Source organism: Panthera pardus, unplaced genomic scaffold (assembly GCF_024362965.1).
Source record: "Panthera pardus isolate Hobbes unplaced genomic scaffold, ASM2436296v1 HiC_scaffold_18, whole genome shotgun sequence".
In the NCBI taxonomy this organism is placed as follows: Eukaryota; Metazoa; Chordata; class Mammalia; order Carnivora; family Felidae; genus Panthera; species Panthera pardus.
Genome location: NW_026526743.1, coordinates 16192341 through 16219661, shown reverse-complemented (window position 1 = coordinate 16219661; position 27321 = coordinate 16192341). Strand labels below are relative to the sequence as shown.

At 37.8% G+C, this 27321-nt stretch overlaps 1 protein-coding gene and 1 long non-coding RNA gene across 7 annotated transcripts; one reads left to right on the top strand and one right to left on the bottom strand.

Moving 5' to 3' along the window:
- The first annotated feature begins 17 nt into the window (after positions 1–17).
- Positions 18–22432, top strand: LOC109256555 (zinc finger protein 585A). 6 transcript variants are annotated; one of them, XM_053906325.1, is made up of 6 exons: positions 1888–2049; positions 2863–3078; positions 6371–6457; positions 13250–13376; positions 13636–13728; positions 15455–22432. In XM_053906325.1, exons 3-6 carry the CDS (start codon positions 6410–6412, stop codon positions 17788–17790), a joined length of 2604 nt encoding a protein of 867 aa, XP_053762300.1. In that variant the 5' UTR covers positions 1888–2049; positions 2863–3078; positions 6371–6409; the 3' UTR covers positions 17791–22432. The 6 variants fall into 6 exon arrangements, with proteins under 6 accessions (XP_019287490.1, XP_019287496.1, XP_019287491.1 ...); XM_019431945.2 differs by lacking the exons at positions 1888–2049; positions 6371–6457 and adding an exon at positions 18–105; XM_019431946.2 differs by lacking the exons at positions 1888–2049; positions 6371–6457 and adding an exon at positions 46–96.
- LOC128778076 (uncharacterized) lies at positions 11524–20731 on the bottom strand. The gene is made up of 2 exons (XR_008423472.1): positions 20620–20731; positions 11524–11887 (listed from the first exon to the last, which is right to left on the bottom strand). It is a non-coding gene; the product is annotated as an uncharacterized LOC128778076 (long non-coding RNA).
- Positions 22433–27321: the final 4889 nt, after the last annotated feature.

Below are 27321 nucleotides of genomic sequence, written 5' to 3'. Positions count from 1 at the left end.
GAGGAGGTGCCGAAGGCCAAACCGGAAGCGGAAGCGGTCCTCGAATGCTTTTTCGCGGATGATGTCTGTAGCTTCTCCGCAGTTTAATTCCGAGAGGTCTCTGAGGTGATTTGGTTGGTCGTGATTAGGGATTCTGGGGGTCCGTGACGGGTGTGTTGTCCGTGGAGTGAATGATGGTGGTTTCTGGGTCTGTGGCATCCGTTGCTGTGAGGGCAATGATAGGAGTCTCTTGGTTCAATGATGGGGATCTTGAGATGAGTGTGGGATTTGTCGGCTCAGTGATGGGAGTCTGTGGTCAGTGACTGATCTGTGGCGTCAGCTATGGGGCTCTGTGAGGGCTGTGATGAGCTCGCTTTCTAAGCATTAGTAAGCTGTGGTGTGTAGCATTTTATTGTTCAAATCTAAGTACTGTTTTTTTCTTCAGTTTTAGTTATTTTTTTCTTTCAGTCATGAGTTATTTAGAAGTGCATTCTCTATCTCAAATAATGTCTCTGGGTAATGCTCGAATTTAAAAATTGCTTTACGGTCTGGTTCATGGTCAGTTTTCATAAATGTCATTTCTATTACATCAAAGCAGTGTGTGTCCTCTATTGTGTTTCATATATAGTCTCACAGTTTATCTTGTTTGCTTAACTAATTACAGAGAAAGGTGAACTCGTGGAGGTGATATGTTCACTTGTCCTTTCTGCTGTCAGTTTCTGCTTTGTATATTTGAAACTACTATTAAGATCAGTTGTTTATTTTTAATAATAAATATGACTAATAACTAAAAAGATACAGTAACAATTCAAGCTGTCACCAATAATTTATAAAAGGGGTCATTTTCCCAATTTCCAGCAGTGGATTTTTTAAAATAAGTTTTTACTATTCTGAGGTGAAATTATATCTAATTGCTCTAATGCATTTTCCTATTAGTAAAATGGTATCTTTTTGGTTACTTACCATTTAAATTTCCTTTTCTGTGAATTTTCATATCCTCTGTTCAGTTTTTATTTTTCCGGGGCTTTTTTTTTTTTTTCCCCATATTGATTGCTAGATTTTTTTTTAAATTCAGAGATAATCTATTTTCACATTTTGAAAATATATATATATTTCTTCATTTTTATTTTTATTTACTTACATATCTTTTAAATTTTTATTTATTTTTGAGAAAAAGAGAGAGAGAGCATGAGCAGTGGAGGGGCAGAGAGAACAGGGACAGAGGATCCAAGTCAGGCTTCATGCTGACAGCAGAGAGTCATGCAGGGCTCAAAGTCACCAATCCTGAGATCATGACCCGAGCCAAAGTCAGATGCTCAACCGACTGAGCTACCCAGGCGCCCCTTCATTTTTATTTTTAAAGTATGTTTTAACATGTAATTAGGAAATGCCATCTAACCAGAAATATCTGTTTTTTTTCTTTTACAGCATCTGGGTTTTCTCACATGTGTACTAAAAATTCCTCCCACCCCACCACAATGTTGATACAAACATATACTACTAAAATTTATTTCATTTTTTTAAATACAAATACTTAAAATGTTTAGTTCTGCTGGAATTCAGTCTAATATATAGTGTGTGATGGCAATCTGGTTTGTTTTTTTCTAGGTGGATGGTCAATTATATCAGTGCCACTTATACAATAAATGTTCTGTGCGCACTCAGTTGAATGCCATTTTTATTACATACATAAGTCAGTACTGTCTGAGGTATTGTTTTCTCTGTTTTGATTACATTGTTTTTATATTTAAGTTTTAATATCTAATAGAGAATGGTAATTGCCAATATTTATTGTATGCCTCTTGTGTGCCAGGAAGATGTTGAATACTTTACAAGCATCATCTCATTTAATTTTTATAACCTTTTTTTTTTAATGTTTGTTTATTTATTTTGAGAGAGAAAGAAAGTGAGCAGAGGAGGGGCAGAGAGAGGGAGGGAGAGAGAGAGAGAATCCCAAGCAGGCTCCATGCTGTCAGTGCAGAGCCAGACACGGAGCCGATCTCATGAACCATGAGATCATAACCTGAGCCGAAATCAAGAGTCGGACGCTTAACTGACTGAGCCACCCAGGTGCCCTTAATTTTATAACTCTTGAAATAGGTACTTTCATCCTCATTTTTGAAACTAAAATGGAAGTAACTTGTTCGTATTCTCATAGCTGAAAGTTAGCAGAGCTGCAGTTCAAATCTTAAGGAATATTACTCCGTATCTCATTGACCAGTACTCATCACAGGTTTTGTTAAACTTTACATTCTCCACAGCAGTGGTTCTCAGAGTGTGGTCTCTGGACCAGCAACATCAACATGACCTGGGGACTACTTCAAAATGCTAATTCTTGGGCCCTGCTATGGTCTGAATGTTTATGTCCCCCCAAAATTTATATGTTGAAATCCAGAAATACCGTATAAGGAGGTGAGATCTTTGGGGACTGATTAGGTCACGAAGGTGGACTACTCATAAATGGGATTAGTGCTCTTGTAAAATAGATCCCACACAGAAGGTGCTGGCTGTGAACCTTTAGTGAGGTCTCTCACTGAAATGTGACCACACTGATGCCCTGATCTTGGACTTTCCAGCCTCCGGAACTGTGATCAATAAATCTCAGGTGTTTATAGGCTGCCCAGTCTGTGGTGTTTCATTATAGCAGTCTGACTGTACTAAGAAAGTTGCTACCCTAGGCCTATTGAATCAGAAACGGAGTGAGATGGAGGGTTTTTACTGTATCTTAACAAGCCCTCGAAGTGTTTTGAATCCACATTAAAGTTTGAGAGCCTCTGCTCTCTGTGTCTAGTTCAGGGAACTTCACCTTGGTGCCTTGGTGTTGGCAGGAAATGTTTATGTGATGAATATTGAGTATGTGACCATGTGGACATTGTCTTCTAGGTTTCTTGTTGTCTCTGGGGAGCCCCTGGGTTAGATCTTTCTCCAGACTCCAGCCTGCCTCCCCCCAGCAGCTCTGCTTGGATTTACAGATGTCTACCAGGCTTTAGGCTCCTGAGAGAATAAAGTTTGAGACCTACCATGACGATGTCAGCTAATCAGACCTCTCCCCAAAAATCCCTGATCCTGGTTCCAGAGGAATATGACAGTTCATATGAGGTGAGAAGGAAGAATGTCGGGGGTAAGAATTCATCCTGGGAGTAGATACCTCTGATATGTCACCAGAGCCTCTGGGCAGTGGCAGATGGGCCACAGGAAGCAGCCACACTCTCTTACTACCCTGAAGCAAATCTTGATCTTTCTGCCAAGAATAAGAAACACATGGGTATTGTCTCCACATCTAGAGACCAACTGTATGATAGTGGAGAGGTGAAATGTCAAAAACTGTCTTTTATTCTGTCCTCATGCTATATTGATCTTTTGGCTGAGGATAAACTTACTGATTAGAAATAATTTTTGTGCACGATGTTGAAACTATTTCTCTATTTCTTCTTAAACTGCTTCTCCCCACATAAATATTTCTCTATTCTCTTTCTGAAATTTAGATGTTGGTTCTCTGTTGATCATTTTTATGAGCTACTTCCAAAAACTTACTAATCCTGGCAGATAAAAAATATGAAACTTTGCTATAATATTGATTTTATTCTCTAACCAAGAGCATTAAATTAGAAATAAGAAGTAAAAGACTTTTGCACGGAATTGGGAATAGACTTAATATCACTGAACTATACATTTTAAAATGGTAAATTTTGTTATGTATATTTTACCACAATTTAAAAAAAGTAAAAGGCTAGCAAAAGAAACCCCTATATGTGAAAACTTTGAACATTTTTTTTCTACATAAATATTCTTTAAAGGGAAAACCATAAAGTGTCTTAGAAAATTCTTTGAGTTGAATTTCAGTTAAATAAAGAACTACATTTGAAAGTTGGTGGTGAAGCTAAACTACAGAGGAGCAAATCATAGATTTAAATGCCTTTTTAAGGAATCCTTGAAGTTTAGGGGGGAAAAGACGTAAGATATGAGTAATGCTTAAAACTGAAGAAGTTAAAAAAAGAACTCAATAAATATAAAGTAACAATAAGGAGTAAAAAACAGTTAAGGGAAGAAATTAGTCACATGGAGAACAAAACTAATTGATGAAGATGTCTAATAGAAGCATAAGTGGCTTCTACACGCTGATAAGAACAGAGAGTAAAGATACACTTAAAGAGTGTAACAAAACATCGGAGACAGTTACTGCTTCATCAAAGATTAAAACCATTGTAAAAAAAAAAAAGATGAAAACAATTGTGAATGAAAATTATATAAAATCGTATAAACAACAGGAATATAGCTTTACAAAAACTAAATGTCAAAATTGGTGGATACAAATGGTTCAGAAGCCTTTCAAGAAATTAAAATGTTTATTGAACACACAGTTAAAAGTGGTGGTAAACTTCATGGGGATTTACATTTGACCCGTATGCCAAAGTTTGGGTAAAGATGGTATCTAAAAATATTTCCAGCCTTGTTTGTGGTATTTGTTTTATTTTGTTTACTACCTTAAACTTGATGCCCAAACTAATCAAGGACAGTAAAAAACAACAACTGGAAATTATGAACATAGATTCAGAAGTCAGATGTATTAATTAACTGAATTCAAGAATACATGAAAACAGTAGCCAAATAGGGCTTATCATAGGGACACATGTGAAGCCGACACTTCTTTCTCATTTAGTAGTCAACTCCAAATCAAAGAAGTTAAGATAGTAAAATATTTAAAACAACAATAATAACAATACTGTATATCAAAATATATAGCAAAACAGCATTGAGAGATAATTTAGAAAAATAATTTGTGTCACGCAAATAAATGTAAAAATCTAGATGAAATGGATGATTTTCTAGAAACATAGTAAATTTCTCACCAAATCTTTAATTACTGTTTTCCACATTTTCACTTTTAGATATTAAGATTTTTATTTAAGTAATTCTATTTTTTTATTTTTTATTTTTTAAAATTTACATCCAAATTAGTTAGCATATAGTGCAACAATGATTTCAGGAGTAGATTCCTTAATGCCCCTTACCCATTTAGCCCATCCCCCCTCCCACAACCTCTCCAGCAACCCTCAGTTTGTTCTCCATGAGTCTCTTCTGTTTTGTCCCCCTCCCTGTTTTTATGTTATTTTAGTTTCCCTAAGTAATTCTATTTTTAATAAAATTAGGATTGCAGCTTTGGAGAGATTTATTTGCACTGATTTTATTCTGCTTCTTGGAATGTTAAGTTTTGTGTAAAGTGCGTACGTGTGTGTGGGCAGATTTTATGTTCAATATTTCTGAATGTTACATAGGCACCTGAAAAGACTGTCTCAGGATACAGAATTTGCTGTCTTATCAATAAGCTATCTTATGTAGTTATGAAGTTTTACAAATGTGGTTTATTTATTTTTTCCTTTATCTGTTGATACTAACAGATCTGAGAGATACTAAGTATCTGTTGATACTAACAGTATCTGAGAGATACTAAGTTTCCCACCATGAATATATTTGTCTATATTTATCTGTAGTTTCTGTGAATGAATTTGGATGCTATGAAATTTGTGTAGTGATAGTAATGACATCTGAAATTAATTTTGGATTACGTTCTTGTTATGTTTAATATTTTTTCCCTAGAATTCAGCCCTATATGTTTGGAGGCTCGTTTCCTTCCTGTTGGCATTTTGAGATACAACTTTTGCTCATCCTTTTTCTGTCCTCGGAGTCCTTGTGAACTTTTTTTTGTATAGCATTTAGAAAAGATATATTTTATGTACACTTTTGATAAAGATAGTTCTTTTATAGATCTTTCACCTTAGACCTTGTATTCTTGCTTTTGTTTCTTTGTCCCTTTCAGTAATTTGGAAGGTTTGGTTTCTTTTTTGTATGGTTGGCCCTTTTAGTGTGATCTTTATCACATTAACGTCTTGAACTAAATCTTTTCTCTTGTTTTAGACAATATCTATTAAATTTATACTGTGAAAAATGATAAAAGTTCTATGTTTCCACTTCAAGGATTCTTCTGTTTATTAGATGTTTTTATTAAATTCTATTTTTTTCTATTTTCCTCTAAAAGTTTCACGTTGCTCAGTTGTCTTAATCTTATCCTTGTCGCTTTTTGTGTTTTCACGTGGTGTTTTATTGCTTTCAGAGAGACCTCCATTTTTGTGTTGCTTTTCTTTTTCACTTCTTTACAGAGTGCTGCCAATTTATTTTTCAAAAACTTGAATAACCATTTGCTGTAGCCTGTTTTTCCATTATTTCTTCCTTGGACTCTGAGATTCCTATTTATTTTAGGTAGTTTTTTGTTTGTTTTAGTGAATTCCTTGAAATCATGGTGAATGTGTTTTCTTCTGTCATGTGACAATTTATTTCTAGCATGTTCCTTTTAATTTCTTCTTTTTTTTTCTCTCATTCTTTTTACTTATAGTATCTTTGTACATCAGGAGATGTTTATTATTATCTTTGAATGAGGAGATTTTTTCCTGGACAAACTGTTTATAAGAAGCTCATTTTGGTAAGGAGTCAAAGCTACTAATATAACATCTTCTTTATTCGCCATTAATTCTGATGATATTGGGTTTGGGGGCTGGGGTTTTGGTGTATGTAGGGTATGACTATGCCAGTGTGTGAAAGAGAAAAATCAGAGCACATGTATTTTTGCAAGTACATAGGGAACATTTTCAAAGAAATGACAGTGTTTTAAGCCCCATAATCAACACATCATAAAGAAGCAGACTATAATCTCTGAACACAATTAAATGAAGAAATAAAAAAGATAGCTTCAAATAACATAATTTTAGTCATTAAAAGCCACAGGTATCTAAGATATACTTCCCAAAGAGAGAGATATACTTCTGTATTCCCTTGTCCTTCCTCTATGCTCATTCCCTCCCCTGAATTCAGTGGCCTGCTGTGTACATACAACTCCTGAATCTTTATCTCCATACTATCTCTCTATTCAACTACTTAGTATATACCCTTGTATATGTCTTATCACCTAAATTTCAATACATACAAAATTTAAATCATTATTTCTTGTTCCCCCAGCCTCCTCCTCCAATCCTTAAATCCATCAGTGACACCAAAATCTACAGTTGGACTGAACTAATAACTGATATTGGACTGAACTAATAACTAATATTTATTTGAGTCCCTTTTTCTCACCTTCACAGTTGGTGTCAGTTTTATCTTCTTAATATCAATTCCTTCTATAGCCTTACTACTCCAGTCTTAAGTTTAGTTAAGTAAGAAATTCATATTCTCTCACATGAATTGTGCAGTGGGTCTCATGACTGATTTTCCACTTTTGTCTATTCCAAATGTTCTGTTTTAAGAATACACTTTCTTCAATATATTTTTTTAAACTTTTTATTTATTTTGAAACAATTATAGATCCTAAAAGGGCATTGCGAAACATAGTACAGTGGTGGTGCACGATTCTTTTTTTTTCATTACTGGTTGTAATTTGGTAATATTTTTTGAGGATGTTTGCATGTAAGGTCATGAAAGATAGTGATCTGTAGTTTTCTTTTTTGTACTATCTTTGTCTAATTTTGATATCAAGGTAATGCTGGCCCCACAAAATTATTTGGAAAGTGTTCTCTTTTGTTTTCTGGATAAGACTGTAAAAATAAGGCTAACTCTTCTTTAAATATTTAGTTGAATTCTCTAATAAAGCATTCTGGGCCTGGAGATTTCTTTTTTTCAGGAGCTTTTAAATTAAGACTTTAATTTCATGATTATAGGATCATCTTTTCTGTTCCATAATAGTTGCGTTTTGTTAGTTTGTGGTTTTTGAAGAAGTAATATATTTCTTCTAAGTTTTTGGATCTATTAGCATAGGATTTTTCTATTCTCTGTATTTCCTTTTAAATGGCAGCTGCATCTATAATATTTCTTTTCCTTTTTTTAAGTATTTATTTATTTTCAGACAGAGCATGCGCATGTGCACAAGTGGGGGAGGGGTAGAGAGAGAGGGAGAGAGAATCCCAACCAGACTCCTAGCTGACAGCATGGAGCCCAACTTGGGGCTTGATCTCACAAACCACGAGATCATGACCTCAGCCAAAATCAAGAGTCAGATCTTTAACCGACTGAGCCACCCAGGTGCCTCAGTATTTCTTATTTCGCTACTGACATTGGTGATTTGTATCTTGTTTTTATCTTTGCCAGTCTAATAGCTCAGTCAACAGAGCTTATCAATTTTATTGATTTTTTTCAAATAACTGCATTGTATTTTATTGATTTTTCTTGTGTTTTTTAAAATTTTTGTTTTTAATTTCATTGATACCTGCTGTTTATTATTTTCTTTCTTCTCCTTGCTTTGAGTCTATTTTGCTCTTCTTTTTCTAGTTTCTTGATTTAACAATTTTCCCCTTTCCTTTTTTCTTAATTGATACATACTTGACATAAAATATTATAGTAGTTTCAGGTATATAACATAATATGTTTCTATATGTTGTGAAATCATCACCACAATAAGTCTAGTTAACATTCATTACTGTACATAGTTACAATTTTTTGTGTGATGAAAATTTTTTAAGATTTACTCTTAGCAACATTCAGTATACATTACAGTATTACTAACTGTAGTCACCATGCTGTAACATTATAGCCCCATGATATATTTATCTTATAACTGAAAGTTTACCTTTTGACTGCCTTCACCCATTTTGCCCACTACCCATTCCCCACCTCTGGTAACTACCAGTCTGTCCTGTGTATATGTGACTTTAGGTTTTTTTTATTTTGAGATTCACATATAAATGAGATCATACGGTAATTGTTCTACTTTCTGACTTATTTCTCTTAGCATAATATCCTCAAGGTCCATCCATGCTGTTGCAAATAGCAAGACTCCTTTTTTACGGCCAAATGGTATTCCATTGTATATATATACCACATTTTCTTTATCCATTCATCCACTGGTGGACACTTAGGTTGCTTCCATGTCTTGGCTGTTATAAATAACGCTATAGTAAACATGGAGGGATGCATATATCTTTTTGAGTTTGTTTTCATTTCCTTTGGATAAATATCCAGACATGAAATTGCTGGATCATATGGTAGTTCTAGTTTTAAGTTTTTGAGGAACCTCCATACTATTTTCTGTAGTGGTTGCACCAATTTGCATTTTAAAAAAAAATTTTTTTTTTAAACATTTTTTTTTCAACGTTTTTTATTTATTTTTGAGACAGAGAGAAACAGAGCATGAACGGGGGAGGGGCAGAGAGAGAGGGAGACACAGAACCAGAAGCAGGCTCCAGGCTCTGAGCCATCAGCCCAGAGCCCGACGTGGGGCTCGAACTCACGGAATGTGAGATCGTGACCTGAGCTGAAGTCGGACGCCCAACTGACTGAGCCACCCGGGCACCCCTGCACCAATTTGCATTTTTACCTATAGTGCACAAGGGTTCCCTTTTCTCCACATCTTCATCTGTACTTGTTAATTCTTATTTTTTGTTTTGTTTTGTTTTTTGATAATAGTCGTTCTAACAGGTGTAAGGTATCTCATTATGGTTTTAATATACATTTCCCTGATGATTAGTGATGTTGAGCACCTTTTGGCCTTCTATATGTCTTTGGAAAAATATCTATTCAGATCCTCTGCCCATTTTCTAAATTGTTTCCCCTTTTCTAATGTAAACATTTAGTGCTATGAATTTCCCTTTCAGCATTGCTCTATCTGCATCCCACAGATTTTGATATATTTTCACTTTCTTTCAGTTCTGTGTATTTTCTAAATTTCTTTTGAGAATTCCTCTGTGATTTATAGGTTATTTAGAAATGTGTTACTTCATTTCCAAATATTTTGTGGCTTTCCGGATAGCTTTTGTTACTACTTTGTAATATAATTCCTTTGCAGATTTTTCTGTTGTCTTTGTTACCGATTTTTGGTTTGGTTCCATTATGATCAGAGATGCTATGTGTTATTTTAATTCTTTTAAATTTGTTAAAGTTTGTTTCACAGCCTAGGTTATGGTCTGTCTTGGTCACTCTTCTGTAGGTGTTTGAAAAGAATGTGTACTCCACTGTTGTTAGTTGGAATATTCTGTAAATTTCAGTTAGATCCAATTGTTTGTTTCTTCTATATCATTGATTATTTCCTGTCTACTGTTTCTATAAATTGCTAAGTGTGGGTATTCAGGTCTATATAATTCTTTTTTAATGTTTTTTTTTTTTAATTTATTTTTGAGACAGAGCATGAGCAGGGGAGGGTCAGAGAGAGAGGGAGACGCAGAATCGGAAGCAGGCTCCAGGCTCTGAGCTGTCACCACAGAGCCCGACGTGGGGCTTGAACCCACGAACTGTGAGATCATGACCTGAGCTGAAGTCGGACGCCCAACTGACTGAGCCACCCAGGCACCCCTATAATTCTTTTTTAAAATGTTCATGACTTTAGGTAGAAATAGCCATTCCTTCAATTATGCATTTACAGATGAAATTTTTTAAATATGGAGGATCATGTTTTTAAAAAACATTTTATTATGAAAAAAGTAAACATATACAAAAGTCAAGAGAATAGTATCAGGAGCCCTTGTATTTCTCGTGCCTACCACCTAGCTTTATTAGTCATCAATATTCTGCCATTTAAATTCCATCTAAAACCACCCCCCCCCCCCACTCCCTCAGCTGCTGGATTATTTTAAAGCAAATCCCAAACACCATATCTTATCTGTAAATAATTTGACATGCATTTTTAAGAGATGAGAATTCTTTTTTTCTTTCTTTTTGTTTAACATAACCACTAAGCCTTTATCACATCTAAAACAACAGTAATTCCTAGATATCATCTAATACCTGGTTATTGTTTGAGGTTTTTAAAACCCATCATAGGGGCGCCTGGGTGGCTCAGTCGCTTAAGCGTCCAACTTCAGCTCAGGTCATGATCTCACGGTCCGTGAGTTTGAGCCCCGCGTCGGGCTCTGTGCTGACAGCTCAGAGGCTGGAGCCTGCTTCAGATTCTGTGTCTCCCTCTCTCTCTGACCCTCCCCCATTCATGCTCTGTCTCTCTCTGTCTCAAAAATAAATAAACATTAAAAAAAAATTTTTTTTAAATAAAATAAAACCCATCATAAATATCTTATTAATGTTGGTTTGTTTGTTTGTTTTTTAAATTTTTTTTAATGTTTATTTATTTTTGAGACAGAGAAAGACAGAGCATGAATGGGGGAGGGTCAGAGAGAGAGGGAGACACAGAATCTGAAACAGGCTCTGGACTCTGAGCTGTCAGCACAGAGCCTGACGTGGGGCTCGAACTCACGGACCATGAGATCATGACCTGAGCCGAAGTCGGATGCTTAACCAACTGAGCCACCCAGGCGCCCCAATGTTGGTTTGTTTTAATGAAGGGCCAAACAAGGTCCTCAAGTTGCATTTGGTTAGTATGACTCTGAAGTTTCTTTTAATAAAGAAAAGCTTCCCTCCTATTATTTTTTCTATTGTAATTTATTTATTTATTAAAGTTTATGTATTTTGAGAGAGAGAGAGAGAATCCCAAGCAGGCTTTGTACTGTCAGCGCACAGCCTGATGCAGAGTTCAAGCCCACGAGCTGCAAGATCATGACCTGAGCCAAAATCAAGAGTTGGGCACTTAACTGACTGAGCCACCCAGGCGCCCTTATAATTTATTTTTTGAAGAAAGGGGTCATTTTCTGCCTTCTGGATTAGCTTACGTTTCAGTCTTAATATTGTTCAATATGTTTCTCTCACTTTCACTTTACCTGTGAATGATTTGTTAGATTTAGAGGCTGAATGAGATTCAGGTTGGATTTTTCTTTTTCTTTGTTAAGAATACTTAATAGATGGTATAATGAAATCAATTACTATATAATGTCAGGAAGCACATATTTGGTTATCTCTCTTTTTGTGATGTTAAAATTGATTGTTGAATGTAGATGTTATTAGCTGGTCTATCATTGTAAACATCTCTTCAGTCTTTCACCTGAAACAGTTAAGCAATTGTTTACTGAATTAGTGAATACTGAATAAATTAATGATTACTGAATAAATTCATTATTTCATTAGGAATTACAAAATTATGATATTCTAATTCTACCCTAACAACTTCATTTATTTGCTAGAATTGTTATGTAAGAAACTTCCTTCATCATTTATTTGGTTATCCTGCAATAGGGAGCTTCTATGGAAAAAAAATCACATAAATCTGATTACCTTAATCACCTTTACTAAAAGTAAAAAAAATCCCTGTTTTATGATCAAACTGTTTTTTCCATAACCACCTTCCTGACATGTCATGCAGACTTCTCTCCATTATATATATATATTATTGGTGTTCCCCAAACTCATCATGTATTTTCCTGTCTCCTCACCTTTGCTTCTGTCTTCTCTGGGAAGTGACCTCCTTTACCCCCCATTCTGTATTACACTTATCATATTTCAACTTAAATTCAACTAATACAAACTCACTGCCTCAGTGTGTTTGGGTCCTCAGTGTGTTGTTCCATTTGAGAGATTTACTTTTTGACACTTAAGTGAACTTGTGTCTATTTTTTCCCTTCTTTTAAATCTTAGGTCTTTTAAGTTGCTAGAAGATTAGAAACATAAATAATCCATTTCTTTGTTCTCAGGACTAGCATAATGGCTGGTCCTAAATTGCTCAGAAACTGTATCATAGGTCATTCATCCACTTGCTAGAAGACTAAGAGAGAGCCTATTTCATTCTTCAGTTTTGAAAAATAAGTAATTGACTGACTGTAGTATAGAATAAATGGCAGAAATTCTTTCTTAGATTTCTTTCTCCCACAAAATGATTGTGTAAAACTAGATATTTTAATATGCACCCTGAATGAAATACCATTTTTTAAAAGTTTCTGTACTACACAGGTGTAGGCATTTATCAGAACTTCAAATGGTACATTGTGGATTTGTACATTTCATTGTGTGAAAATTTTACCTTAAAAAAGGTAAACAAACATTATACTCTAGTTAAACGATTTACATTCTGACGTATTTAGGATGAAGTGTACTGGCATCTACACTTTACTCTGAACTGCATAAAAATGAGATGGATTGATGATAAAAGGATGGATAAATGTATGATAAAACAAATAGAGCAAAATGTTAATGATAGATTCTAAGTGGTTGGGAAACAGGTTTTCACTCTACAAATTCTTTTAAATTTTCTGTATGTTCAAAATTTTCCATAATAAAATGTCAGGGAAATGGGAGGTGAGTTTTTAGAAAGAGGAAATAAATTAATAACAACAAAACCCACATTCCGTATTCCTAGTCTCCATCCCCCAAAGCTAACTATTCATATTGAACAGGAAATGTTCCCTTACAGGGATCGGTGTCCTTCAGGGATGTGGCTGTAGATTTCAGCAGAGAGGAGTGGCAGCATCTAGACCTTGCTCAGAGAAACTTGTACCGGGATGTGATGTTGGAGACCTACAGTCACCTGCTTTCAGTAGGTAAGCACAGTTACTCAGATCCACAGTGAGAGTATTTCTGTTCTCAGTTGCTGAATGCTGTGAGATATCTGAAGTATGTAATGATTTTGACTTTGATTTGTCTAGGGTTCTTTATCCCCTTGGGCATTCTGAACGTTACTCTGTTCCAAGAAATAAATGGTTACATTCCTGAAGAACAAAACTTCATTGAACAAGACTATTGATTACATTTTGAAACACAATTAGCTGGATCCAGTCTTTTATCATTTCTCATAAACAGGGTATGAAGTTCCCCAACCAGAAGTTTTCATGTTGGAGCAAGGAAAGGAGCCCTGGGCATTGCAGGGTGAGAGCCCACATCAGAGCTGTTCAGGTGAGTGTGCATGACCAGAGGTGGGAGAAAGGGGAGCTCTCAGCTGTCTTGAAAAAGACTGGCATCTTTAAAATGCTATTAAGATGACTCTTTTGGAAGGTTCTAATTTTTTTGTTCTAATTTACTGCTTGAGGACCCTTGACATTGGCCTCTCAAATAACTAAATGCTTTCATCATTTCTAACCATGTTCTTTGGCTTTTTGGAGTCTGGATCACATGCTAATCTGCCTCATTAAGGATTTTTTTTTTTCTTTCTGTCTTCCCCATTGTCTATGATTCTTTATGCATTCAGGCATTCATGGATCTGCTTTCTTTCAAACTTACTATATGTCACACTCCCATTCTCATAGTCCTCTATCATTTCTTTTTTTCTACTATGAGATGCTTCAGAATATTATGTCCATCCAGGCTCTCTTCCTATTTTCTCCATAGGCACTGACATAAGATTTCTTACTTCCTTGTTCCCCATGTCTTTCACCCAACTGATGACTTGGGGGTAATTGTCACTTAACCTTTAGAAGTACTTTTCTGCTATTTCCTTCCAATATTGGTTGACGTTACACTAACTGGGGTCTCTCTGCCTCATTGCCTGATTTTTGTAATTGCTTTATTTCTATACTTCACGTGATGAAATTTGAGTTTAATTGTGGTCCTCATTCAGGGCACACTGTCATTATCAGTCTGGGTAAAGATTCTCTATGACTGCAGTTTCACTTTTTATGGTTTTCATTACCCACAGTCAGCCATGGTCTGAAAATATTAAATGGAAAATTCCAGAAATAAACAATTTACAAGCTTTAAATTGTGTGCCTTTCTGAGTAGCCTTGTGAAATCTTATGCCATCCCACTCCATCCTGCCCACGAGTTGAATCATCCCTTTGTCCAGCATATCCACGCTGTATATACTACCTGACCACTAGTCACTTAGTAGCCTTCTCGTTTGTCAGATTGACTGTCATATTGCAGTGCTTCTGTTCAAGTAACCCTTATTTTACTTAACAGCGGCCCCAGAGCAAAAGAGTAGTAATGGTGGCAGTTGTGGTATGCCAAAGAGAAGCCATAAAGTGCTTCCTTTAAGTGAAAAGCTAAAACGTTCTTCACTGAATAAGAAAAAAAATCAGGTTTGGTACCTCTGAGGATTCAGACAGACATCCAGTGAGTGTCTTGGAACATGTCCCGTTCCGATAAGGGAAGGGACTCCTGTATTTTGTTTTTTGATTTATTCCCATTTCTTTCTTTTCCCCACACCCATCTCACTTCTCACTGTAGGCAACTGTTTTATGTGATGGAAACATATTTTTTAATTCGTGCATATTCTTTTAAAATTTAAAGTGACTTGGGGTATGTATTATTATATAAATGTTACTGTGCTATATAGCTTGGGTTTTGCCTTACTTTTTCTACTTCTGTCCATGGTGGATTATGTTCACAAAGTTTATTTCCTCTAACCATTTGATTGTATCCCAGAATGTTCCTATCACCACTGTTACCCGCCTCCTCCTCAAATGAGTCACCCTCACCCTTTTCTCTGTGTTCAACTTGGATGATCCATATGACCCTCCCCTCTAGCCTCTGCTAGCTGCTCTTTCAGCTAAACCATCATTCTCCTCTGTGAAGGAGAGTTTAGATTGCAGACTTCACAGCAGAGAATTCATGAAAAAGCTTCTTTTCTACATTGAGAAGGAAGGTGATGCTACAAGTGATATTTTGTTGTATTTCATTCTAGAAGAATTGTGGCAGATTGATGACCAGACAGAAAGCTATCAGCAAAGAGAAAACAAATCTTTAAGAGATGTTGTTTTCATCAAGAAAATACTGACTACAAAGAAGGATTATGAATATAAGGACATTAGAAAAATAATCCATGTGAGCCAAAACATTCTTTCCCCCAAAAGAGCCCATCAGTGTGATTCATTTGGAAACGCTTTGAAGCATAATTTAGATTTACACAGTCATTATAGAAACAGTGCATCAAAGAACATGAATAAGATTACTGAATATGGTAAAATTTCTTCCTCTACTGACCCTGAGTGTTCTCCAACAGGAGAGAAGTTATGGGACCATAATCAATGTGGAAATATCCTCAGCTATAAACAAGCACCCTCTCAACATCAAAAAATTCATACTGGGGAGAAATCTTACGAATGTGCTGAATTTGGAAAGATCTTCACCCAGAAGTCACAGCTCAGGGTACATATGAAAGTTCATACAGGAGAAAAACTCTATGTGTGCATTGACTGTGGGAAAGCTTTTGTAAAGAGGCCAGAATTCATTATACATCAGAGAACCCATACTAGAGAGAAGCCCTATAAGTGCAGTGAATGTGGAAAAGCTTTTTTCCAAGTATCTTCTCTCTTAAGGCATCAAAGAATTCATACTGGAGAAAAACTTTATGAATGCAGTGAATGTGGAAAAGGCTTCTCTTACAACTCTGATCTCAGTATACACCAGAAAATTCATACTGGAGAGAGACACCATGAATGCAGTGATTGTGGCAAAGCATTTACACAAAAGTCCACGCTCAAGATGCATCAGAAGATTCACACAGGTGAGAGATCTTATATATGTATTGAATGTGGACAGGCCTTCATACAGAAGACACACTTGATTGCACACCGAAGAATCCATACTGGAGAAAAACCATATGAATGCAATAACTGTGGGAAGTCCTTCATTTCTAAGTCACAACTCCAGGTACATCAACGAATTCACACAAGAATGAAACCCTTTATATATACTGAATATGGGAAGATGTTCAACAATAGTTCCAATCTCATTACACATAAGAAAGTTCAAATTAGAGAGAAATCGTCCATATGTACTGAATGTGGTAAGGCCTTTACGTACAGGTCAGAACTGATTATACATCAGAGAATTCACACTGGGGAAAAACCTTATGAATGCAGTGATTGTGGAAAAGCCTTTACTCAGAAGTCAGCACTCACAGTGCATCAGAGAATTCATACAGGAGAAAAATCTTACGTATGCATGAAATGTGGACTAGCCTTTATCCAGAAGGCTCACTTGATTGCACATCAAATAATTCATACTGGAGAGAAACCTTATAAATGTGGCCACTGTGGGAAATCCTTTACTTCCAAGTCACAACTCCATGTACATAAACGAATTCACACAGGAGAGAAGCCTTATATGTGCGCTAAATGTGGGAAGGCATTCACCAACAGGTCAAATCTCATTACACATCAGAAAACTCATACAGGGGAGAAGTCCTATATATGTCCTAAATGTGGAAAGGCCTTCACACAAAGGTCAGATTTGATTACACACCAGAGAATTCATACTGGAGAAAAACCTTATGAATGTGGTACCTGTGGAAAAGCCTTTACCCAAAAGTCACACCTCAATATACACCAGAAAATTCATACCGGAGAAAGACAATATGAATGCCATGAATGTGGGAAAGCCTTCAACCAGAAATCAATACTTATTGTGCATCAGAAAATTCATACAGGAGAGAAACCTTATGTATGCGGTGAGTGTGGTAGAGCTTTCATCCGGAAGTCAAACTTCATTACTCATCAGAGAATTCATACTGGAGAGAAACCTTATGAATGCAGTGATTGTGGGAAATCCTTCACGTCCAAATCTCAGCTCCTGGTGCATCAACCAATTCACACAGGAGAAAAACCGTATGTGTGTGCTGTGTGTGGGAAAGCCTTTAGTGGCAGATCAAATCTCAGTAAACACCAAAAAACCCATACAGGAGAAAAGCCCTACATCTGTTCTGAATGTGGGAAGACCTTCAGACAGAAGTCAGAGTTGATTATACATCATAGAATCCACACTGGAGAGAAACCTTATGAATGCAGTGACTGTGGCAAATCTTTCACTAAGAAATCACAACTCCAAGTGCATCAGCGAATTCACACAGGAGAAAAGCCTTATGTATGTGCTGAGTGTGGGAAGGCTTTCACAGACAGGTCAAATTTGAATAAACATCAGACAACACACACTGGAGACAAACCCTATAAGTGTGTAGTCTGCGGGAAAGGCTTCGTCCAGAAATCTGTGCTCAATGTCCATCAGAGTATTCACACTTGAGAAGAACAGTGTGAGAAAACCTCAGTGAGATCAGGTCTGATTGTATATCATTAAATTTGTTAGCAGAAAAATATGCATATTATAAGTAGAAATACCCCATCAAAGTGTCTCACATTATTGTAAGGAATAGGGCCCTGAATGAAGGGGGCCCTTCCCACATTACCACCACCTTCATTAAACCTTGAAGCGTTCATACTAGGAAGATTGATAGAAGGCTTCTCATAAAAATATGATGGGACATTGTTACCAGATTCTGCATAGGAGAGGTTATATTAAGTCATGTTGATGATAATCCTGTTTACTGTGGAATAGGTAGATTACCAACAGGTTGAATGGTACAACAACATAATGTATATGATAGTGACAGATCCTGAGTTCTGTGAGATGTTTGCTGCAGAACACATTATCTAACACCGTTTGGGGTGTTTTCTCATTCTTCTGCTGAATCTAACATGGTTGTGTGTGTCTGGTCCCCCATTGAGTATTTCCATCAAGAAAGAGATAACTCAGTAAAAAAGTTCTTTATGTATGCAGACACAAACCTCTGAGTGTATGTTGACCCATTATCCTCTAGCGTCATGACTTGTAACCCCACCCCTTATCATCTCTACCACTAAAGTGTATTTGACCCTCATTAGTTCCTAGAATATTGTCTTCTGACACCCACATAATTGCATTAGTGCTAAATACTAATGTCTGCTGACTGCCATTATCTCATTTAGCTCCCAACATAGTGTTTTGTGAACCTCCACTACCCTCAGGAAAGCTTCTGAAAAGAATTTTCAGGTCATTTTGGTCAACTTTTCATCTCCATCTCCCTTTTGCTGTCATAGTTCTTCCAGCTTATTTGTCTGCCTTAATGCCCTGACATTTATAATAATAACAAATTAGAAACTCATATTAAAACACACCTCAACATTTGTTCAAGTCTTCTCTGTGTCCCATCTTTATGCCATGGACTCCACAAGCACCTTCTCCCCGTGTGCCTCAAACACATCAGTTCAGGTCCTGCCTCAGGGCCTTTGCATCTACAGCACTCATATCTGTGTGGTTAGCTCCTTCATGTCTTCTAATGGCACCTCTTCACAGAGGCTTTCCCTGTGCTTTCCTGCCTGGTTTAAAATTTTGACCCTCTCCCCTCTATCCTTTATCCTTCTCCATAGCACTTATTGCCACAATGCCCTGTATATTTTACTTGTCTGTGGCTCCTATGTTAGAATGTTCTGTTTTATTCACCACTTTGAACCTTGACCCGTGCCTGACAACAACAGGCATTCCATGAATGCACACTGTGAAGTGTTGACCCTGCTCATCACAACTTTCCTTTAATCTTTTCTGTATTGCAGCATACGATGCTGCAATGGGGAGAACCAACTTGCCTAAAACACCAGGCTTTTTCAGCTTGTTTTTACCTGGCCTCTGCCTCCTTTCCCCAAAGCTGAAACATTATTATAAACCTTTTGCCTGATGCCAGCCAATTTAAAGAAGGGAAAACTGAGACAGGAAATCCCGCGTAGATGCTTGGTGTTCAGGATTTCCTACCATGATTGTGAAATTCGCAGCTCCAAATACCCCACCCCAGACCCTCACCTATAGACCCACTCCTCGTGTCCCGACAGGCCCACAGCTAATAGTATGAAGGGGCTGAGAGCAGAGCAGGGCAGACCTTCCTGGGAAGTTAGGTGTCTGACCCAAGACTGGCAGCAGTGGTCTCTCAAATGCAGGCAGAGGGTCTGACTGAACACTCAGCTGTTGGGCAGCCAAATTGGAAAGAGCAGAATGTTTCCTCTAGGTCAGTCCACTGGTAACAACTGGGAGTGGCAAGTAATAGGGTTGTGCAAGGTGCTGTTGCCTTTGTGAACAACAGCATTGTGGTTGGGGATGGGGACAGAACCTTGTCAGGGGGCAAGGCTGGGAATACTCCTGAACCCTCTCACCCAAATTTGGTAGTGCCATTACTCCACCTTGGATCGATGTCTGATCCATCACTAACTCCCTTCATCTCACCCTTTGACAGTATCTGATGATCCACCATACTCTTATTCCTGTCTTAGAACAATGTATGGTAGGTGATCCACTGTTAACCCCCTTTATCTCATTCAGTACTGTATCTGGGGCTTCACTAAATGTCTTGCAACCCACCATTATGCCTCAATTTATGACAGTGTTTGCTGACCCCCTCAAGAGAGTGTCTGAAGGACATCCCCCCCCCACTTCTTACCCCACTGCAGCACAGTATTTGCACACCCATTATCCCTCTTTCACTCAGTACTACGTTTATCACCCCTCCTTAATTCCAGGAAATACTGTCCTGGAGATGTCATTACCTCCTCCACAACTAACCTCCAGCATGATGTCTGTCACTTCACTTGTGACAAAGCCTAGTAATCTCCATATTCCCCATTTATTCCCACTTTTCACGTAAGTAGTAACTGATGACCACTTCCTACAATCTTCAGAATAGGAAGCTGTGATATACCCCACCTAATCCAACTATTAATAATATCTTCTGATACTTTTACTACACTTCTAGTAGGATGCTTTGTGATCCCCCTTCATTACTTGTCCATTGCAACAATGGTGACTAATGATCTCCCATTTCCCCATCTAGCACTGTTTGTAACTGTCCCCAACCCAGCATGTGGTGATGCCCTCAATACCTTCTCTGAACACTGGTGTCGTTAACCTGCTTCCCTCCACACAAGTAAGGGCAATGACTGATAATGCACCATAAACTCCACATTATCCATCTGCGTTTTGGAGCCTCCACTATCCCCCTCTATAGTACCTACATTAATAACCAGCAAAAAGTCTGCTGATGTCCATTACCTATTAAGAGTGTCTGTGAACCTTCCATTAAACCTTCCATTAAATACTGGTAGTTTGCTTTTCCCCATTGGTCTCCACTAACATAATGCTGGTTCCCCATTGCCCATATTGCTTCATGAGGCCCCTGTGTGGCTACTGCCAAGTTCTCCAGCATCGCTTCTCCACATCCCCACTGTTTACATGGACAAGAAACCTGGAAGAGAGAGAAGGGATGAGGATGAGGTCCTAGCCTCATAGGCCCCTCTGGGGAATTAGTGACCCAGAGTGGGCTGGGGAGGATCTGAGGGGCCCAGGAGACCACCAGCTGGGATTCCCATGATGCAACCAGAATAGAGAAGGCTGTGGATGTGGATTCAAATCCTGGTGCCGACACTGATCTGCTGAGGATTCTGGGCCAGTCCAGCAAACCTTCCCCCTGAGCCTCAATTGCCTCACCTGTAAAATGGAATTACTGAGAATGAAGTGACTTAATCAGGGCTGAATAAGGGAGCAGGGCTAGTGGTTACCAATTAGGGTATCCTGTTGTTGTTAATATCATTACTATTTATAAATGGACACAGCATCTGACCAACATCTGCATGACTGTGCCCAAACCTCACAGAGGGAAACATGTTATTTTTTTTTTGTCAATTCCAATTATTTCTCTCTTATATGTATTATGATATTATAGTACTGAGATATTTTTAAAGTCAGACTTATTGAGGTGTGGATAATCACCCTTTTTAGTGTAGAATTCTGAGAGTTTTGACAAATGACAATTATGTAATCAACACCACAGTCAAGACAGAGAACATTTCCTTCACTCCCCAGCATTCCTTCCTATCCCATTTTAGGCAGTCTCCCTACTTCCAGCCTCTTGCAGTCACTAATTTGATCTGTTACTGGTCTCTATAGTTTTGCCTTTTCCACAGTGTTACAGAAATATATGGGTATCTGTATGTACATATGTATGTATCCTTTTGAGTCTGACATCTTTCATTTTGTGATGTATTTGAGATTCATCCACATGGTTGTATGAGATACAGGTGAAAATAAGCTGATGAAAAGATGCTCAACGTCATTAGGAAAATGCAAATTAAGACCGTGATGAGATACTACTACACGCTTAGAATGGCTTAAAATAATTTTTTTTTTAATAGTACCAAAAGTTGTCATGGATGCATAGCAATGGACACTTTAATGCGTTACTGTTGGGAAGGTAAAATGATATATCCACTCTGGACAAAAATTTGGCAGGTTCTTATAAAATTAACCATATACAATATACTATGAACCAGCAGTTCTGCTCCTCAGTATTTAACCTAGAGAAATGAAAAATTATATATGGACTCAAATGTTGACAGAAACTATATTCACTTGCCAAAAGATTGGAAACAACCCAAATGTAGTGGGTGAATAATTCAATAAATTGTAGGACATACAATGAGATACTACTTACACATAAGAAGGAATAATTTATTGACACAAGTTACAATATGGATGAATCTCAAGAAAGTATGTTTTACCATGTGATAATTTAAATTATATTTGATAAAAGATTATTAGATATTAGATTATAAATATAGGTTTGTATAATTTTATATGTGCATATTACTATTATAGTAATGTATATTTACAATATATAGCACATTATATTTATTGTATATTAAAATGTTTATTTATATAATATCTAATATGTATGATTACTGAATTATGTAACTTTTATATCAGACTTTCACACTTAAGTTATTTATATTTTTACATGTTTACATTTAATGTTTATAGTGTAAAGTTATAACTATAATAAAAGGGGCATACGGTCTGGAGAGCCTGCGGTTGTAGCTGGTCAGCATTTTTATTATTTGTCAGCAGCTCAAGCATCAAGAAAGCTTATTCCACTTTGGACCTTTGCTCAGCTGTATTCTCTGAGAGTACTCTGCTTCCCCAGCGCCCATGCTGCAGCTTGCTGTCCTTTTCTATTCTTTGGAGAACCCCCTGCCACCACCATCTCCACCATTATATGTGGAGTAACACACTTCTTGGGATCACTATTTTGTACTATATTTGTATTGCAAGTACCACTATCTGACCTGATATTAAATGTTTCTGGTTTGGGTTTATCATTCCCCCCTCCCCACTGGACTGTCAACCTCATGATGCCCAGGCTTTGTCTTCTTTCAACTGTGTTCAGGGCACCCAGCACAGCACTAGCACAAAGTAGACACTCAGTATAAGTTTAAGTGGAAAAATGAATGATAGTAATAACAGTTGACCACGTGCCCCACACTGAGTGAGCTAAACTCCAGGGGTAGGGGATGAGGAAGGGAGGGTGGGTTGGTTACAGTCCCCTAATTCAAGATTTAATGCCCCTCCCCACACTTCAGCACACCTAAGCCCTAACCCTTTCTCACCCAACCACCCATCCTTCCCATCCCCAGTGTATCTGACTTGCATCCTTCCCCAGTGTCCACAAGGTCCGTGCTGTCTCCGTACTCAGTCTCCTGGTTGCTGTGGGCAGGCCGTGTAAAGTGGGGAGGGACAGTAGTGGGGAACCAACAGGGAACCATTCTGTCAGCATCCACCCCAGAACTTCTGTATCCCATCATTCCATGTGGTCTGCCCTCCATGAGGTCTACCTCCTCCACCAGAGGAACCACCAGTGGATATGAAACCCTGAGGGCAAGAGGAATGTGGCAGGGCTGAGGTTTCCCAGCCCCAAGCACATGGCTGGACAATAAATATGACACAGTGTGGCAGGTGTTGACATTTATGGCAAGGTTGGGTTAAAGCCATGATTGTCAGAGTGCCCGGGAGGCTCAGTCAGTTAACTGTCCGACTTCGGCTCAGGTCATGATCTCACTATTCATTGGTTTGAGGCCCGCATCAGGCTCTGCTGACAGCTCAAAGCCTGGAGCCTGCTTTGGATACTGTGTCTCCCTCTCTCTCTGCTCCTCCTCTGCTTGTGCTCTGTCTCTCAAAATGAATAAATGTTAAAAAAAAAAAAAAAAAAAAAAAGCCATAATTGTCATGGGCACTTGCCCTAATGGCAGGATAGGCTGAGCACTCCAGCCTCAGCCATCAATTGGGACTACTGGTGCTGGTGTGGCTGTTACCTATATTATACCCTACCCCACCCCACCCAACTTCCCATGCCATACATCATACCATACCATAACCATACCATACACTTACTAACCATTTTACATAATTCCATAATTATATTAATTATATTATTGTACTGAAGTATAATTAATATAATTTAGAAAAGCTCTGTCATTATTTGCACTATGCCTGTAATTATTAAGATACCATGTTTAATACCAACTCTGATGCTAAGAAGTCCTGTATCCCTTCTGCCTTCTGCCACCTTCAGGTGGCAGTGACGTTTGCACTATATTTACACCATAGTGCTACCTCTAGAAGTGACGTTTTCCCCTCTCTGTCAAATGAGCTGTATTAGATTACTCCCTTAGTGATATTATAATTGTACTATTTTAATATTTATTATAATAGCATTGCTATTAAAACAAAAATTGGTGTTTCCATCCATGAAATGGGACAATGTAATCACCACTTTAATACAATCATTTGAATTACATTAAGGTTATGACTATAATTGGGGTGCTTGGCTGGCTCGGTTGGTAGAGCATGTGACTCTTGATCTTGGGGTCGTGAGTTCCAGCTCCATGGTGGGCATAGGAATTACTTTTTAAAAAGCTTATGACTATAATTAATGTCAATTCTGAAAACCTATGGTGTGTTCCATTACACTCTGGAAAATGGCATGTTTATAATGCATCCCTGACTACATTATTAATTGCTATGTAACAAGCTACTCAAAACTTAATGACTTAAAACAACAATAAATATTTATTCTCTCAGTTTCTGAGGGCCAGAAATTTGGGAACACCTTAGCTAGGTGGTTCTGGCTTAGGAACTCTCAAGAGGTTAAGTCATACTGTCAGGAATGATGACAATTTTATAAACTAGAGGGAAATAGTCCACATATTACAAGGTCTCTGTGAGGTTTAAATGACAGAACCCAGTACACAGCACTATTAGTGATTGATGATGATGGTGATAATTTATTAAGTGAGTGCACCAGTCCCTGTTCTAGGCACTTTAAATCTATAATAAATCCATCCACACAACAATGCTTAAGATGGGCTCATTATTCCCATTTCATAGATGAAGAATGTGAGTTGTAGAGAAGTAAAGTGTCATGGACTCTGGGTCTGGAGTTCTCTCTTGTCCAGCAGGACAGCAGACTCAGGATTGAAATGTGAGAGGCTAATGTCTGGGAGGAGACAAGAGCCTTGAGTAAGAGTTCTTGCTCCGTTTTTATTGGGATCAGAAAGCTTACAAGTGTGATGGACGTGCACAAAGAGACAATGAAACCATGAACATTAACTCATGGGTGTGAGGGAAAGGGGGTTTTGAAGATATGCAGTATTAGGGGCTTGGATCAATACAAAACAAAATCCTGGCACCAACATCCTTGCACCGGGCAGATGGTTTCTTCATTTATTTTACAGCAGGCATGAGGCGCCACCTCTGTTTACCTATACTGGCCTAGGGTACAAGAAAGACTGAACATGCTACCTCAGGGTCAACAAGGCATGTTTCTTTTGCTAATTAGCTCCATTCTGGGCAATTTCACCCTGCTGCGGGTCTATAGCCTTGTTTACTAATTTGCCTATGTTGATCCTTCCTTCCTGTGAACGCAGCTTTCTGCTATTGTACTAAATTGGGGGGTGCTTCCACCCTGAACACCTAATCTTGTTTACCTAATCTTGGATGCTTTCATCCTGAGATTTCCTATTCCTCTACCTTTGTCCTATACTGGGGGCCTTTGCCCTGTTTACCTAATCTTGTTTACCCAGTCTTTGGTGTGTTCATCCTGTGGCTTTCTAATTCTTTATGCCTTGTTAACCTATCGGTGCAACCTCAGGGAATTCCTAAACTTATTCCCCACAGTAAAGGAACTTGCTCAAGATAAAAAGCTAGTAAATAGCATAGGGGGATTCAAGCCCAAACCCGTTGGCTGCAAGATCCATTATATTAATCCCCTTGGAATGCTGCCCCTTAAAAGTCATCGTTAGTATAATCACTTACAATTTGAATTATAGTATATACAACAATAGTTAAGGCGTGGTTGTAATACTTCTCTCTGAATAGGCTGGTTATTCCTATACCCCCACTGCACCCCAAGAAACAGTACATCATTAACATCATTATTATCTTAATATTATAAATGGTGTAAGCCTGGGGGATTCCTAAGCTTATCCCCCACACTTTACAAAGAAGAGTCACAAGTATTCACACCCTGGAGAGAATGTAGTTATATACTGACCCATCATTCCTGAAGCAGGGAAGGCAGAAGGTCAGGGTCAGAAGCAGTTAAGAGATTAAGGGTGACACAAACTGGAAAATGGCATCAACCTCCCATCACCAGAAGCCTCCTGAGACTGTTTTGTTGACACAACATGGTAATGAATGGCTTAATGACATTAGTGATTATGATTACACCAGTTCTAGAAGCTGTTGAGGAGAAGGGACATTTTCTGTTTCTTATGCTAGAAAGTAGTAGGAAGGCCTAGAATTATTAAACTTGAAACACAGAAATTGCATAGTGAGTGCTGACTGCAAAGGGAGCTCCCTAAGATACTTAAACTGTGGACAGGGATGAAGAGGATGCACACAGAAAGAATTATACTGGGGTTCTCTAGGATGTTTGTTTGTTGTTGTTTTTAATTATTATAGCTGAGTACATTGATATTGGGCCTCACTACTCATATCTAAATTATCTGGATGATTTTTTAATATATAGATTTCTGGGCCCCACCACCAGTTTCTGTTCTAGCATATGTGAGCTGGGGACAAAGAATCTAAATTTCTCACAGGTTCCCAGGTGATGGTGATACTGTTGGTAGTCAAGTCTCACTGTGAGCAACAAAGACCTAGAGAGGTCAGTGGTTCACTCAAAGGCATAGAGCTTAGTAAAAGGTAGATGGCAACTAAAGCCAGCAAGTATGAGTCTAGAAACTAAGGGATATCTAAGAGAGAGGATGGATGGCAAAAGTTCAACAAATATCCTCCTGTCAGAGGCCTGGTAAGATTGATCCAAGGAATCTTTCCCGGTCCCCCAGACAACTCAATGAAGTTGAAGAACATGTCTGGGGCAATCAGTCTTTAGTGGTTAGGAGGGCACTGGAAGCAAACTTAGTTGTATTAAAAATGAGATGTTGGACTGCCTAGAAGTGGATAAATGTGATGAAAACCATGACTATGCTTAGAAGAGACAGATGTAAATCTCTGTAAGCCTGGATTAAGCAACAGTTTCTTAGATGACATTTAAGCACAAACAAAAAACAAGTAAATTAGACTTTACCAAAATTAAATACTTTTGTGCGTCTAAGGACGTTATCAGGAAGATGCAAAGACAATCCACAGAATGGGAACAATGTTTTCAGATCATGTCTCTGATAGGAGTCTAGTATCCAGGATATATAAAGAACACTTAGACAGTAAAAAGACAACTCAATCGCAAAATAAGCAAAGAATTTGAAGACATTTCTTCAAAGGAGACATACAAATGAGCAATAGCCCATGGAAAAATGCCCAACATCATTAAAGAAATGCAAATCAAAACCACAACAAAATACTATCTTGTACCCATTAGGATAGCCATTTTTAAAAAATGGGAAATAGTGGAGTGCCTGG

Bases quoted from the DNA above. Each gene is read 5' to 3' on its own strand.
- LOC109256555 (XM_019431945.2), top strand. From the start codon at position 3,001: ATGACGATGTCAGCTAATCAGACCTCTCCCCAAAAATCCCTGATCCTG. The intron at 13,377-13,635 runs GTAAGCACAGTT...TCTCATAAACAG, and splicing joins CAGTCACCTGCTTTCAGTAG to GGTATGAAGTTCCCCAACCA. The intron at 13,729-15,454 runs GTGAGTGTGCAT...ATTTCATTCTAG, and splicing joins CCCACATCAGAGCTGTTCAG to AAGAATTGTGGCAGATTGAT.